This window comes from Rhinatrema bivittatum, chromosome 7 (assembly GCF_901001135.1).
Source record: "Rhinatrema bivittatum chromosome 7, aRhiBiv1.1, whole genome shotgun sequence".
NCBI lineage: Eukaryota > Metazoa > Chordata > Amphibia > Gymnophiona > Rhinatrematidae > Rhinatrema > Rhinatrema bivittatum.
In genome coordinates this window covers 96,333,021-96,348,778 of record NC_042621.1, presented here as the reverse complement: position 1 = coordinate 96,348,778, position 15,758 = coordinate 96,333,021, and the positions used below count along the sequence as shown (strand labels likewise).

Below are 15,758 nucleotides of genomic sequence, written 5' to 3'. Positions count from 1 at the left end.
TTAAGACAAACGCAAGGGAACCCAACAGGTTTTCTGAAGACTAATATCCTGCTGTCACAGGAGAACAGCAATTACAGGTAAGCAACGGTGCTTTCTCCTAGGACAAGCACAAATGGGTGAATACCAGGCTCCAGGTTGCTCCCAGCAACAACCAAAACCGAACAGACACCGAACAAAGAGCCAACAAGCATAAAAACAGCCTAGCTACTGTTGGACGGTAGGGAGACAGCCTGGTCTCATCAGGGGGCCCTAGGTAGGAAGAGTTGGGTTTAAATCTGGAAGAGATGGCATAGGACAGATTGGCCAAATCTACCATCTTGTCAACCATCCTTGTCCAAGTAGTAATGAGTGGTGAATGTGTGCAGGGACTCCATGTCGCAGCCTTGCAGATTTCAGCAATGGGGACCACTGACACCGCCATAGCCCTCAGAGTGAGCTTTAACTCTGCTTTCCACCTGAAGGCCCAATTGCGCATAGCAGAATGAGATGCAATCTGCTAACCAGCTGGATAAGGTCTGTTTACCCACTCCCAGTCTGTTCTTATCGAAAGATATAAATAGCTGGGTGGACCGTCTATGGTCTGCTGAGCATTCTAAGTAGAAGGCCAGAGCTCTCTTGCACTCCAAAGTATGCAAGGCCCGTTCTCCTTGATGGGAATGGGGCCTTGGACAAAAAGTGGGTTAACGCAATGGTTTGAGTAAGGTAAAAATCAGTCATGACCTTAGGCAGGAACTTGAGATGTCTATGCAGAACTACACGATCATGAAAGAATTTAATGTAAAGTGGGTACGTCACCAAGGCCTGAAGCTCGCTTACTCTACAAGCTGAAGTAACCGCCACCAGGAATAGGACCTTCCAGATGAGGAATTTTAGCTCACAGGTACACATAGGCTCAAAAGGAGGATACATGAGTTGTGCCAGCACAATGTTAAGATCCCAGGAAACCACGGGAGGGGGGGGGTGTCTCAGAGATGGCTTTAGTTGCAGTAGGCCCCACAAAGCAACCTACTATAGGCTGAACAGAGATGGGCGTGCTGGCAACACTCTGAAGGAAAGCACTAATCACACTCAGATGGACTGACAGAGATGGTTTTAAGCCTGGCCTCAGAAAGGTACCACAAGTAACCCAAGAATTTGGGAAGAGGACATGTAAATGGATTTAATCCATGCCCCTTCACACCACACAAGAACCTCTTCCACTTCAACTTGTAAGACTTCCTAGTGGAATGCTTCTTGGAAGCTACCAGCACCTGGGCGACATTTTCTGAGAGATCCAAGGGGCTGAAGAACTAGGCGCTCAACATCCAGGCTATCAAGACTAACACCCGGAAGTTCGGGTGGCGCAGTGCACCTTGATTCTGTGTTATCAGATCGGGTGCAGTCCCCAGGCTGATGGGATCCCTGATAGACAGGTCCTGAAGGAGAGGAAACCAGATTTGCCTGGACCAGTGAGGCACCACTAGGATCATGGTCCCCTGGTCCTACTGGAGCTTCAGAAGAGTTTTCATGAGAAGCAGAAGAGGAGGGTACACGTACAGGAGACCCATGCCCCAAAGAAGGGTGAAAGTGTCGGAAGGTGGATGGCCTCCCGTCCTAAATAGGGAGTAAAAATTTCTCACCTTGCAATTGAACAGGGAGGTGAAGAGGTCTACATCCGGAGTACCCCACAGACAGAAGATCCTAGCTGCCACTTTCAGGTCCACTTGTGCGGTTGAAAAGAGCAGCTTAGACAGTCTGCCAGTATGTTCAGCGTCCAGGGCAGAGAGACATCGACCAGATTTGCACAGCCTCCTGGCAGAGAGGAAATAACCTCATGACTCCCTGCTTGTTGATGTACCACATCGCAATCTGATTGGTGGGACAAGCGGTCTCGGAACGTCCAAAGCTCCAAGAGGTTTATCTGACAGAGTTTCTTGAACAGTCCACATGGGCCCCCCAGCCCTGGTGAGAGGCATTGCTGGTAAGCACTATTTGAGGCGGGGCAGCCTGGAAGGGGATCCTCCGCTCCAGACTGGAGAGATTCTCTCACCAGGATAGAGACTCGGGCCTCGAGATCCTGGGATGCATGCTGCCATTGAGACCATAGTGTCCATTGTGCTTTGCGCATGCAGAGCCTGGCTAATTGGGTAACATGAACAGAGGCTGCCATGTGGCCCAACAGGTGAAGCAGTAGGCAGGCACTTAAGCACCAACTGTTCAGGTACCAAGGTTGCCAGTGAGGCTAGGGCAAGGGCCCAATCGCAGGGCAAGAATGCTTTTGCCTGAGCAGTGTCCAGCTGGGGAGACTGAGGTGGGATTTCAGGGAGTTAACAACAAACCTCAGAAACTGCAGGGCTAAAGCGTCCAGCACTCCTGCTTGGGAATCGCTTGCCCTTCTCTGTACCTTCTCCATTGCAACTATCTCTTTTTTGAGATGCAGTGACCAGAATTGTACACAGTATTCAAGGTGCGGTCTCACCATGGAGCGATACAGAGGCTTTATGACATTTTCCATTTTATTCACCATTCCCTTTCTAATTATTCCCAACATTATTTGCTTTTTTGTCTGCCGCAGCACACTGCACCGACGATTTCAATGTGTTATCCACTATGACGCCTAGATCTCTTTCTTGGGTGGTAACATTGTGTAATTATAGCATGGGTTATTTTTCCCTATATGCATCACCTTGCACTTATCCACATTAAATTTCATCTGCCATTTGGATGCCCAATTTTCCAGTCTCACAAGGTCTTCCTGCAATTTATCACAATCTGTTTATGATTTTACTCTGAACAATTTTGTATCTGCACTAGTCATATAAATGATCTGGAAAGGATTACATATTGAAAAGCACCGGTCCAAGTACAGATCCCTGAGACACTCCACTGTTTATCCTTTTCCACTGAGAAAATTGACCACTTAATCCTACTCTCTGTTTCCTGTCTTTTAACCAGTTTGTAATCCACGAGAGGACATCGCCTCCTATCCCATGACTTTTTAGTTTTCTTAGAAGCCTCTCATGAGGGACTTTGTCAAACGCCTTCTGAAAATCCAAATACACTACATCTACTGGCTCCCCTTTATCCACATGTTTATTAACCCCTTCAAAAAAATGAAGCAGATTTGTTAGGCAAGACTTCCCTTGGGTAAAGCCATGCTGACTTTGTTCCATTAAAACATGCCTTTCTATATGCTGATTTTGATCTTTAGAATAGTTTCCACTATTTTTCCCGGCACTGAAGTCAGGCTCACTGGTCTATAGTTATCTGGATCACTCCTGGAGCCCTTTTTAAATATTGGGGTTACATTGGCCACCCTCCAGTCTTCAGGTACAATGGATGATTTTAATGATAGGTTACAAATTTTAACTAATAGATCAGAAATTTCATTTTTGATTTCCTTCAGAACCCTAGGATGCATACCATCCGGTCCAGGTGATTTGCTACTCTTTAGTTTGTCAATCTGGCCTACTACATCTTCCAGGTTCACAGTGATTTGGTTCAGTTCATCTGACTCATCACCCTTGAAAACCATCTCTGGAACTGGTATCTCCCCAACATCCTCATTAGTAAACATGGAAGCAAAGAATTCATTTCGTTTTTCTGCAATGGCCTTATCTTCCCTAAGAGCCTCTTTAACACCTCTGTCATCTAATGGTCCAACCGACTCCCTCACAGATTTCTTGCTTCAGATACTTTAAAAAGTTTAACATCGGGTTTTTGCCTCTATGGCCAACTTCATGTCAAATTTTCTTTGCCTGTCTTTTCAAAATGTTTTACACATAACTTGACAATGCTTGTGTTTTATCCTATTTTCTTCAGATGGATCCTTCTTCCAATTTTTGAAGGATTTTTTTGGCTAAAATTAGCCTCTTTCACCTCACCTTTTAACCAAGTTGTCTTTTGGAGTGCTATGGTTCTTAGATCCCTACGATAAGGGAGTTGCGCCTCTGGAGACACATTGAGAACTTGGTTGGATGCATCTTTGGATTCAGGGTTCCCGGGCGTTGCCACAAGGGAAAGGGTGGGGGGGGGGGGGGGAGGGGTTTTATATAAGTTTCTGTATGTTTTCTTGAATGTACAATGCAGTTTTGTATTGCTGTTGAAAACCAATAAAGAAAAAAAACATACATTGAAACAGAATAAAATATAGGAGATACAAATTGAACATCTAGTTTAAGACTACAACAAAAATAAACTCCTTGATCCTGTGAGGATGTTACAGGGTATAATGATTTTCCTTTCATAAATCAAAGGTCTGTTGAAACAAATATACCGTATTTTTCGCTCCATAAGACGCACTTTTTTTCCCCCAAAGGTGGGGGGAAAATGTATGTGCGTCTTATGGAGCGAATATAAAAAAAAAACCAAACAAAAATCTAACAAACACCCCCCCCCCCCCGACTCCCCCAAGACCTGCCGACTTAATTTCCTACAACCCCCCCCCCCCCCCCCAAGACCTGACAAATTAATTTCCTGCAACCCCCCACCCTCCTGACCCCCCCAAGACCTGCCAAACGTCCCTGGTGGTCCAGCGGGGGTCCGGGAATGATCTCCTGGGCGTGGGCCGTCGGCTGCCAGTAAACAAAATGGCGCCGACGGCCCTATGCCCTCACTATGTCACTGAGACCGATCGCTGCTATTGGTCGGTCTCAGTGACATAGTGAGGGCATAGGGCCGTCGGCGCCATTTTGTTTACTGGCAGCCGACGGCCCTATGCCCTCACTATGTCACTGAGACCGATCGCTGCTATTGGTCGGTCTCAGTGACATAGTGAGGGCATAGGGCCGTCGGCTGCCAGTAAACAAAATGGCGCCGACGGCCCTATGCCCTTACTATGTCACTGAGACCGACCAATAGCAGCGGTCGGTCTCAGTGACATAGTGAGGGCATAGGGCCGTCGGCGCCATTTTGTTTACTGGCAGCCGACGGCTCACGCCCAGGAGATCGTTCCCGGACCGCTCCTGGACCCCCGCTGGACCACCAGGGACGTTTGGCAGGTCTTGGGGGGGTCAGGAGGGTGGGGGGTTGCAGGAAATTAATTCGGCAGGTCTTGGGGGGGTCAGGAGGGTGGGGGGTTGCAGGAAATTAATTCGGCAGGTCTTGGGGGGGTCAGGGGGGTGGAGGTTGTTAATTTAAAGGGTTGGGATGGGGGGTTCCCACAGAAAGAAAAAATTTCTGATCTGGGGAGTGGACCGAAATGGCCCTCCCCAGACCCGAAAACAAAATGGGGAGAAAAAAACAAAACTATGCACTCCCCTAATTTGCTCCATAAGACGCCCAGACGCAGAGCCGGTTTAGCACAATTTATTTTTTTTTAATTTTCCCCCTCTGAATCCTAAGTGCGTCTTATGGTCAGGTGCGTCTTATGGAGCGAAAAATACGGTACTTGCACCGATTTTCTAAGCTTCAGGAAACATGATTCGATTTAATAGGTCCTGGTAAGGCGTTTCAACAAGCTAGGCCCTTCGAACTTCATCTAGCCTTACCTGCTTAAAAGATGGAACACATAAGAGACCCTAGGATTCATGAGTTATCTAGACAGAATTTAAGATTATGCTCCTCACCAGCACAGTCTCCATCCTGATCAGAATCTTGTTGACCTGCCTCAAGTCCAGAATGGGGCAACGTGTGCCTTCATTTTTGGAAACTATGAAATAAAGAGAATAAGTTCCTTGACTTCTGCAAGAGGGACTGGAACCAGCACCCCCATATTGTATAGTCGGTCTAACATACTTCAGACTGTTGCTCTCACTGCAGCAGAGAAAGGCATCTTAAATAGGATGGGCAAACTCCAAGGTATAGCCATTTTTACAAGATTCCAGGACCCTTTGGTCTGGCTTATTTGAACCCAGAAATCCAAAACTCTGGAGACTAGATCCCGAAACCTTCATCTGGTATTAAATATCAGTAACAGCTCCAGTGTTTCCATCTTTACCACCTCTTCTGGCCCTCATTGAGATGCCGGAGCCCTACTTTTTCCTAACACACCTAGCATCTCTATAAAATTTTCTCCGGATCCCTGTCATTTCCCCTCCCAGAAAAGCCCCTTTAGGCTCATCTACTGGACGTCTTACTCGCCCCATTTCTTAGCCACCTCTTCAAAATACTCTCCAAAGAGAAGATTCCCTTTACATGGCTTAGTCAGGTGTCCTCAGAAGCTCAATCCACCGAACAATTCCACAGCTACAATAAGTGACAAGCCCTGCCATAGAGGCCATACCTCAAGCTAGAGACTGCACCAAATCAAGTTCTGCATCTGTGAGAAAAGCTGTAACCAGATCAATTTGAGCCTCCTCCAATAAGGCATCTAAGTTTAAAGATTCCTACAAACACCGCAACAAACGCATTCCTGACCGACCTGGCCACTATACACACTGCCACCCGAACACAAGCAAAGGCCTCCTTGAGTACGGATTCAATCTTCCTGTTCTGGGCATCCTTAAGGACTGCACCACCGTCCACCTGGATTGTGGCCTCTGGTAACCTTGCAAAATAAGACATCAACTAGAGGCGTCCATAGCTTCTCTCTCTCCTCTGCTAAATGAGGATCTCTCATAACCTTTGCCTGCCTTAACACACACCAGAGAGATTTCCACTCTGCAGAAGTTAGCTCCTTGATCCTTCTATGCAGAGAAAGCCTTTAAAATCGGACTCCTAATACATGCCATGATTGGATCCAATTTCTCCTCCTTGCCCTCAGCAATATGTAAAACCTGAAAGAACCTTAAAATCAGGGAGGAAAGCTCTTCTTTTCTGAAAAAGCCCAATAATCAAAGGATCCTCCTCTTAACTAGAAGAGAATTCACCTTCCTCCAACTCTTCTTCCTTGTCACTCCTGTGAGCATCCTAGGATGCCTTGGTGGAAGGAAGACATCCTGAGAACCCTTCATCTCGATCCCAATCGTCCTGGAAGCAAGAGGAGAAATCCCCTCCCCACCCCCTGCGGCAGAATAGCAGTAGCAGCCCCCACTGAAGCCTGCCCACATTCAAACTTTTTGCAGCAACTTCAACAGTTCTGGAGGCAGGGAGAAAACAAAAGGAAGGCTCCTCTGAGGAAACTGCAGTCAACCCAGTGGAAACCAGACCCAGATCTGAGGGACCCTCAGCAACAGATTTAGCTGCATGATGAACTAATGTGGTGGCTGCTCTTCACCATGCTGGAAACTGGTGGCAAATTTCTAAGCAGCCATCCCTGGTGCAATGGAAGCCCCAGAACAGCAGTGCTCTGTCTTCTTTCCAGCATGACAGCTGCCTGTCTAAACAATCCGCTTGACGACTCCCGCAAGCCAAACAGAGGCTGCTGCACTTCCTGGCATCCATTCCTCCTGGCAAAGCAGCACTCGCCCTGTGCTCCACACACTAGCAGTTGCTGCTATCCAGCTCCCCCGCCAGGACAAGTATGGCTCTCCTCACCAGCTGCCGAGTATGCAGTTCTGCTAGGCCCAGCTTCTTCCTTTTTGTTCCTCCCCTGCCCTATGACAAAGCTTTATCCTGACGAACAGAAAGGAGGAAGGCCAACAGATGAAATATGGAGAAGTGGAGAGAGAGTTGGCATCTGAAAGGGAAAGACTGGGAACAGGAGCGGACCAAATCTCCAAAGGAAACCCTGGACTCAGACTATAACAGAGAGGGCTATCGCCTCGGGAACAGCCCCAAAATTTGAATTCCTTTTCATCTGGCCTAAACCAAGCAGTAGTTTCCAGCATGAAATGCTCAACCTACCATCTGCTGGAGACAGAATACTAACGCGAACTAGCAAACAATCCACAAAATGGGGGTAACAAAATCCAACACCACTACATAACCCACGTGAAATATTTTCTCTCTTTTACCATTTACATCATTGAAAACATGCCAAACCCTCAGTCAGTGTGTCATCAAAACTTATAACATTTTTCACAACAAAAAACTGCTTGTGCCGAATTGATGTCTCAGCGTCTAAGTTAAAAGTTAAGTATTGCTGACCAAAGTTTATCTAATTTCTAAGCGATGAATTGATGGACTGTTCCTATTCGTGTTGAGAGTGTACTTTTCACAACAGTTTTATAAAATATAAATATTTTTTTAAAAAAAGTTTGCGATAATAAAAATAACAAATTTTACAGAGGGTGGACAGTGGTGTTCATGATTATAAAAAACAAATGAGGTAACCTGGATGGTGCCTTGAATTAATTTTATGAAACACTTTCCTATCTTCAAAATTTTTTGTTGTGAAGTGTGTTATAAGTTTTGATGACACATTGGTGACAGAGGAGACAGAATACTGGCAGACTGGTGTAGCATGGGGCCTTGTAAGGGCTGTCACCATCTGTTGGTAGGGAAGCGTAAACTCATTTGTCTGGACAGGTCTGTCTGGCTGAAGAGGAATGTTACATATAGACCACAGTTTCTCAAGATAATCCTGGAATAATCCTCTAGCCCAAGGGTAGGCAACTCGAGTCCTAGAGTGCCACAAAGTGATCAGGTGTTTGGGATAGCACATATGCATATTCATTGGGGATATCCTGAAAACCTAAATGGCTTCTTGGAGCACTTGAAGACTGGAGTTATCTACCCCTGCCCTAGTCAGTCTGCTTTTTCAGGATATCTACAATGAATATGCATGAGAGATTTGCATTGCAGATATCATGAAAGCCCATTTGGTTAGATGTGCCTCCAGGAGAAAGTTGGGACACACTGGCCATGAATAACCAAAAATGCAGCAAGTACATTTTTCTCAGTGTGAGATTAACTGTAGAATAAAATAAAACTAAAAGCAATGAGTATATTTTGAAGCTGGCTATGGTTACTCATAGTACATTAAGTTACCTTCTGCTCTAATCCTCAAGTTTTGTTTTGTTTTTTTTAAATCTGTAAAAATGGGAACCCTCACCTCTGAGTAGCTTTCTTCTTCCAATTCAGTTTCCATGCCTCCAGTAGATGCATCCCTGTTGATATTTTGTCCATCTACAAGGGAATAGAGGCTAGTTAACAGCTGTATGCACTAATCTCACAAAGTTGCAGAACTGTTCAAGTAGCACTCTATTTCTGAAAATTTTATGTGCAACATTGGCCAATCAATGGAATTTCCAAAGAATCCGAATGCAGCAAGAGAAATGCTTGGGAACTACCATCATCTGGTGGACACGTGGAAGTGTAACCTGTCATTAGATCTGAAGAGTGAAACCTGCAACCCAAGACTGAATCTCATCTTTACTCACTACATGATCCTGAGCAAGCTGCTTCACACCACTATGTACTTTAACTTGTATTTTATTGACATGCCAATAAAGTATAGAATCAAACAGTTATCTATTAATAAAACTGAAGTTAACATTCATAGGTTTAATTAGTTAGGTATATAGGATAAGAAAAATACTTCAGTAGACAAATGGCTGAACACTTTCATGCAAACAAGAAAAAAAGAATTCATTCAAGAATTCTTTGTAACTTGATACAGAGATCCTATTACAATGGATTCATCCATAGTAGAACTGACATTGCTCTTTTTCTTTATTGGTTCTCATGTTCCAAACAGCTCATAGTCCTGCAATAGTTTAGTGCTTTTGTGATGTACTGGTGAAGAGAGGAAGGGAATGCCAGTCACCGTACACCTACACCTTGTGCTTGACCCCCAGTGGAGGGCTAAGTAAAATGGGGGATGGGGAGGGGGGATAACGACTATTCCCAAGTAACTCAGGTGAAGGTTCCTGGCAACTAATCCCAGCCCTCACTTCAAAGAGGGCTGAAAACCCAGAAAGGATCAGTAAGACACTTCCTAGCTCACCAAGATAGAAAGAGGCAGACACACACACACACACTAAGATCAGTATCTTAAATTGAAAGAGTATTGACTTAAAATAGGGGGGCGTGGGGGGGGGGGGGCAGTGCAAAGTACCTGCAAAAAAAAAAAAAAAAAAATGCAGCCCCATTCTTTGTAACATTATTAAAGCATAAAAGGCACAGAAAGTATGCTATACATTCTAATTCTCCCATCTTACTTCTTAGACTTCTGGCATTAGCATACAAACATTTCAAAGTTTGTATTTTCATTCTGCTTTTTAATTGATAGGGATAAGTTTGAATTTTTTTTTAGCTCAGGTGAGTTTTTAGTTACAGGCACTTGGACTACTTTTTCTAATTATTGGAACCTCACTGTCGGGATGCCCTAGTTCTAATGCATCATTAGTATCCTTTAAAGATACCTCTCTCCGAACCATGCGTTGCTGAGCGACAATCAGCTTTCCCCTTTGTTCTAGTTTAAAAGCTGCTCTCTCTCCTTTACTTCACATGTTTTTTTTGTCAGTCCATTACTAAGGCTCTACTTCACAATGCTTTTTCTGAATCCATTTGTAAGGCATCTTGAATAATGTATGCAATTCTGGTTCTCCAAAAAAAAAAAAAAAAAATGATAGTTGCACTGGAGAAAGTACAGAGAAGGGCAACCAAAATAAGGGGCATGAAACTGCTACCCTATGAGGAAAGACTAACAGGTCTATACAGTAACGTGCGGTTAAAGATTCCCCGTCTGTAACGTGCTGGGAGCGCACAATACAGACGAGTAAGGCGATCCAGCGATACAGTCTCCAGTTTCACGCGTCCTTAGCGCTTCGTAAAATAGACTCATAACCCTTTCCGCACGCAGCATGTATATGATGTGTAAATGAACGAATTAGCTGTATAATGAAGGAATTAGCTATTCCCCTCCGATACTGTAATGGGCGCTGATATTATCTCCTTAGTAACCCGCTGTTTTGCCGCGGCCTTAACGTGTTAGTTTACCGCCTCCCACTAGTAGGTGTTAGGACTGTGAGTCTAGTAACAAATCCATCGACACCGCTTAAGATACTCAAAAATAATAAAACACAATAAAAAAAAAAAGCGATAGAGATGATCGAGAAAATGTAATGCTGTGGGACACATAAAACCTGTCAGAAAAAAAAATAAAAATTTTTAAATACCTTTCGGAGGGCCGCGTGGGTCCAGGCGGCCGGAGCCGGGGGGCGGGTGGTCGCGTGTTAAATCTAGGCCGGGTCGCACAGACGCGCATTCATCCAGGCGGAGGAGCCGGCGGCAAAAAGCCGCCGGCTCCTCCGCCTGGATGAATGAATGCGCGCCTGTGCGACCCCTGCGATTCGGCGCTCAAAGCGTGATGTCACGACGCCCGACATCACGGCATGTGACTGCCTTGAGCACCGAATCGCAGGGGTCGCACAGGCGCGCATTCATTCATCCAGGCGGAGGAGCCGGCTGCTTTCGCCGCCGGCTCCTCCGCCTGGATGAATGCGCGTCTGTGCGACCCGGCCTAGATTTAACACGCGACCACCCGCCCCCCGGCTCCCGCCGCCGGCCGTCTGAAACTAACGCGCGTCCACCCGCCCCCGCCGCCTGGAACAGGCGCCCACCCGCCCGCGGCCTAGATTTAACACGCGACCACCCGCCCCCCGGATCCCGCCGGCCGCCTGGACCCACGCGGCCCTCCGACAGGTATTTAAAAATTTTGTTTTTTACACTTCCTGGTGCCTGTCATTTCAAATGTCATTTGAAATGACAGGTACCAGCGCACCCAGGTTACTGTATAGGCGCTGTATTAAGCGCCTATACAGTAAAATGGGTTGCGCGGGAATAACCCTTCCCTAACGCTTCACAGCCGCGGCATGCATTTGCATGCAATTAGAAGAGAGTATCAGGCGCTAGGTCAAGAGAACTGTGCGTGCGGGGAGGAAGGGTGCGCCTGACACTGCCACACTGTTTCTACCGTGGCCTTACAGTATCGAGCCGTAAGGAAGTTAGGGCTGTTCAGGTTGGAGAAGAGACAACTGAAGGGGGATATGAGAGGTCTACAAAAATCATGAAAGGACTTCAACAAGTTAATGTAAATGGGTTATTTACGCTTCAATAACAGGACTAGGAGGGGGTACTCCATGAAGTTAGCAAGTAGCTCATTTAAAACAAATCAAGGAAAATTCTCTCACTCACCACATAGTTAAGTTCTGGAATTGGATTTAAGAGAGGTTGGGATAAGTTCCTAGAGGAAAAATCCATGAACTGCTATTAATTAAATAAGCAATACTAGCAGCGAGATGTAATGTTTGGGCACTTGCGGCTTTGATTGGCCACAGGCTACTGGGCTTGATGGACCCTTGGTATGATCCAGTATGACATTTTATGTTCTTATGGCTCATTCAGTCTATAAAGCTCAAAGACCTGTTTCACCCATGACTGAGCTTCATCAGGAGCTCAAACTTAAAGGAAAATGCATTGTCAATATGCTGCAACCTGAGCATATAGTTATAGAAATGGCTACAATGCGAGTCTTCCCAGTATTTTATGAGTGGCTCCTATTTAGCATTGTTAGACTCGGAGCAAATATATACAGAAATATTGTACGCGCACACACACACACCCCCTCTCCCAAGTTTTCTGACCCATACCTTTCACCATTGATCCCCCTCCATACTCACATGCACACCTACATCCACTCCTCCACCCCAGCAGAACGTGTACAAGACACCTTCTATAATGTAAACATCCAGCTCATGGAGTGATAAAATGTGTTTTTTGAAGTTGGCATGCAATCACTACTCTTTGGAGTTCCTTTAACATCCATGCATTGAGGAGGGGGCTAATCTATTTTTCTTCCCATATTAAATGCTTCCTTCAGTTTCAGTATCCCCCCACCCCCCAACATAGGAATGACATAAGAAGAAAGTTTTAAATGGGATTTTTCTTACCACCAAAATCCCAATGCTTGCCTTGTTCTGTCAGTTTCCGAATCCGAGATTTCACAGATGGAATCACTGGCGTGTCTGGTTTAATTCCCTGCTCTTCTAACCTCAGTAGTGATACCCAGCACAAATCTGGGGAATCCTGGATCTTTGCCAATTGAAGGGGATCCAAGCTCTTGTCTTCTACTTCAGTATATTTTCTCTTCTTGGGAGAATTAATTGAATTTGCACCTACAGTAAACAGGGGGGGGGGGGGGGGGGAATACATGATTTATCACATACATGTGTGATCATTACAATGAATAGATTTATTTTTGACTTGCAACCCAAGAAGTATGCTACGTGAAGTACCAAGTCTAGCAACATTCCATTTTTCCTAGCCTTCAACTCTTACCAAAAGGCCTAATCTTAAGGACTTAATATTTGCCTCTTAGAGTCATGAAGCTTCTAAAAGAAACCTAGAAATGACGGCAGGAAAAGACCAATCGGCCCATCTAGTCTGCCCAGCAAGCTCCCACACTTGTGTTTCATCAACTACCAAGTTCAGGGCCCTTGTTGGTAACTGTTTGATTCCAATTTCCTGCCATCCCCCGTCACTGATGCAGAGAGTAATGTTGGAGTTGCATCAAAGGCGAGCATAAGGCTCTGTTTATTCTGTTATAGAGCAGGGGTGGGCAAATCTTCAACTAGGATCACATTATTGGCTATACCAGGGGTGGAATGGGAATCTCCTTGGAGCTCCTCTTGCAGCAACAGAGTAAGTTAAAAAAAAAAAAGTTTTAATGCATAAACAGCACTATTGTGAGACAGAAGCGGTAACTGTAATATGTACATCAAGGTGTGGTCTCACCATGGAGTGATGCAGAGGCATTATGACATTTTCTGTTTTATTCACCGTTCCCTTCCTAATAATTCCTAACATTCTGTTTGCTTTTTTGACTGCCGCAGCACACTGAGCCGATGATTTTAAAGTATTATCTACTATGATGCCTAGATCTCTTTCCTGGGTGGTAGCTCCTAATAAGGAACCTAACATCGTGTAACTACAGCAAGGGTTATTTTTCCCTATATGCAACACCTTGCACTTGTCCACATTAAATTTCATCTGCCATTTGAATGCCCAGTCTTCAAGTCTTGCAAGGTTCTCCTGTAATGTATCACAGTCTGCTTGTGATTTAACTACTCTGAATAAATTTTCTATTGTCCACAAATTTGATAACCTCACTCGTCATATTCCTTTCCAGATCCCTGAGGCACTCCACTATTTACCCCTAGGGGCATTCCATGAAGTTAGCAAGTAGCACATTTAAGACAAATCAGAGAAAAGTCTCACACTCACATGATTAAGCTATGGAATTTGTTGCCAGAGGATGTGGCTAGTGCAGTTAATGTAGCTGGGTTCAAAAGAGGTTTGGATAGGTTCTTGGAGAAGTCCCATTAACTGCTATTAATCAAGTTTACTTAGGGAATGGCCTCTGCTATTACTGGCATCAGTAGTATGGGATCTTCTTAATATTCTTGTGGCCTGGTTTGGCCTCTGCTGGAAACAGGATACTGGGCTTGGCATGGCAATTTCTTGTTTTTACATCCTTTTGCATTGAGAATAAGGCAAATCCACAGGCTCCATATGCTGGACATATCCCACATCCCAGCAGACACAAATGCATGGCCCCCCCCTTCAACACACACATAACGACCAGAAGAGAGGCCAGTGGCCTCCCCTGTAGCTTTCCTCTAAGTCATCTTAAGGCTGCCACTTGTTCCCAGAGCAACCTGCAGGCCAGTCCTTTTGCTAAGCCCTGCTGCAAAACAGCCAGGAACTGAGGGAAGTCCATCCACAAGGCCTCCAAGGACCAGGACTCCAACACTGTCCATACTGACATAAGCCAGGGAAGTGTAAGGCCTCCTAGCCTGGGGAAAAAAAAAAAAAATAGCAATAACCACTTCCAAGTACCCTCAAAAAGCCAACTACGAGACCAAAGCAATCTGCCCGATCCAAGAAGATGAGCCTTTGACAAAGAAGCCCCTACAGATAACCGAATCTGATGGGTCTGTCCAGTGTCCGATGAATCAGGTTTGCATATCACGGAGGGTGTGTCCATGAGAAGTGACGAGAAACACTCTTCCTGGCCGCCATTCTATGCGCTGCAAGACACTGCTCCTGAGAGGCTATGGAAGAAAAACACAGAATGTGCACAAGCTATGGGAGGCCTAGAGCATAGACACCTAAGGCTGAAAAACCACTTCATGTTGGCCGTGAAGCCATCAGGTCCAATAGAAGTCTGTCCCCCCCAGCCCAAATGAGATCCATGGCTTCTGAGGACAACTCCCATTCCCCCGGATATAACTTGTCTGCTGTGATAATCCACCTGAACCTTGTCACCTCTGGCCACTAGGAATGCTGCCAACCCTGCCAGATACTGTTCAGCCCAGACAAAGCTTAGACCTCGTGAGCCATCCAGCGATTCTTCGTCCTGACCTGATTGAAATGCGCTGCCATCACATCGTCCGAGAAGACTCCCTGTTTGACTTCAGATTTGTGGAAGAAAGGAAGCCAGTGCTCTGCGAACCACTGTCATTTCTAAGCGACTGAAAAACAATCAATCACTCTTCCCTTGCTGACCTCCAACCATGAGCTGTTTTTGCCCTAGGTAAGAACAGCCCTCCCTCAACCCCGAGGCTGGCATCTGTGGTTTCTACCACCCAGTCCGAAAAGTCCAGTTCCACCCCTCTCTCCAGGCTGAGACTAGACCTGGCATATCCCTGAAGTGGTAAAAACAGGTAGAACTCAACTGATTCCACAAGGACAGAAGCTTTAGCTGCCGAGGCCGCACATAAGTGGATCCCCACAAAACTGCAGTGTAGTGTAAAAGCCACAGCAGACAAATACACCCAAGACTGTAACATGTTCACCCTCTCCGAGGGAAGGAAAGACTTCCCCATGTAGGTATCAAGACACATCCCCTCCCTCCCCCCCCCCCTTTTTTTTTTTTTTTTTAAACAGAATCTCCAACCTCCAGCATCCTTCAATGCCATTGGCCCCACTACAGGAATAGCAGTTGTCTTGGG

General features: G+C 45.7%; 1 protein-coding gene across 4 annotated transcripts in view; it reads right to left on the bottom strand.

Moving 5' to 3' along the window:
• The window catches only part of LOC115095285 (anillin-like), a 173,973-nt gene that overhangs the window by 139,805 nt on the left and 18,410 nt on the right, over positions 1-15,758 (bottom strand). For 3 of the 4 annotated variants that reach the window (XM_029608758.1, XM_029608757.1, XM_029608759.1), the window contains exons 3-4: positions 12,696-12,920; positions 8,855-8,928 (exon numbers count right to left, since the gene is read on the bottom strand). In XM_029608758.1, coding sequence (XP_029464618.1) covers positions 8,855-8,928; positions 12,696-12,920 — 299 coding nt within the window. The remainder of the gene's footprint in view (positions 1-8,854; positions 8,929-12,695; positions 12,921-15,758) is intronic. The other variant, XM_029608760.1, reaches the window with a different exon arrangement.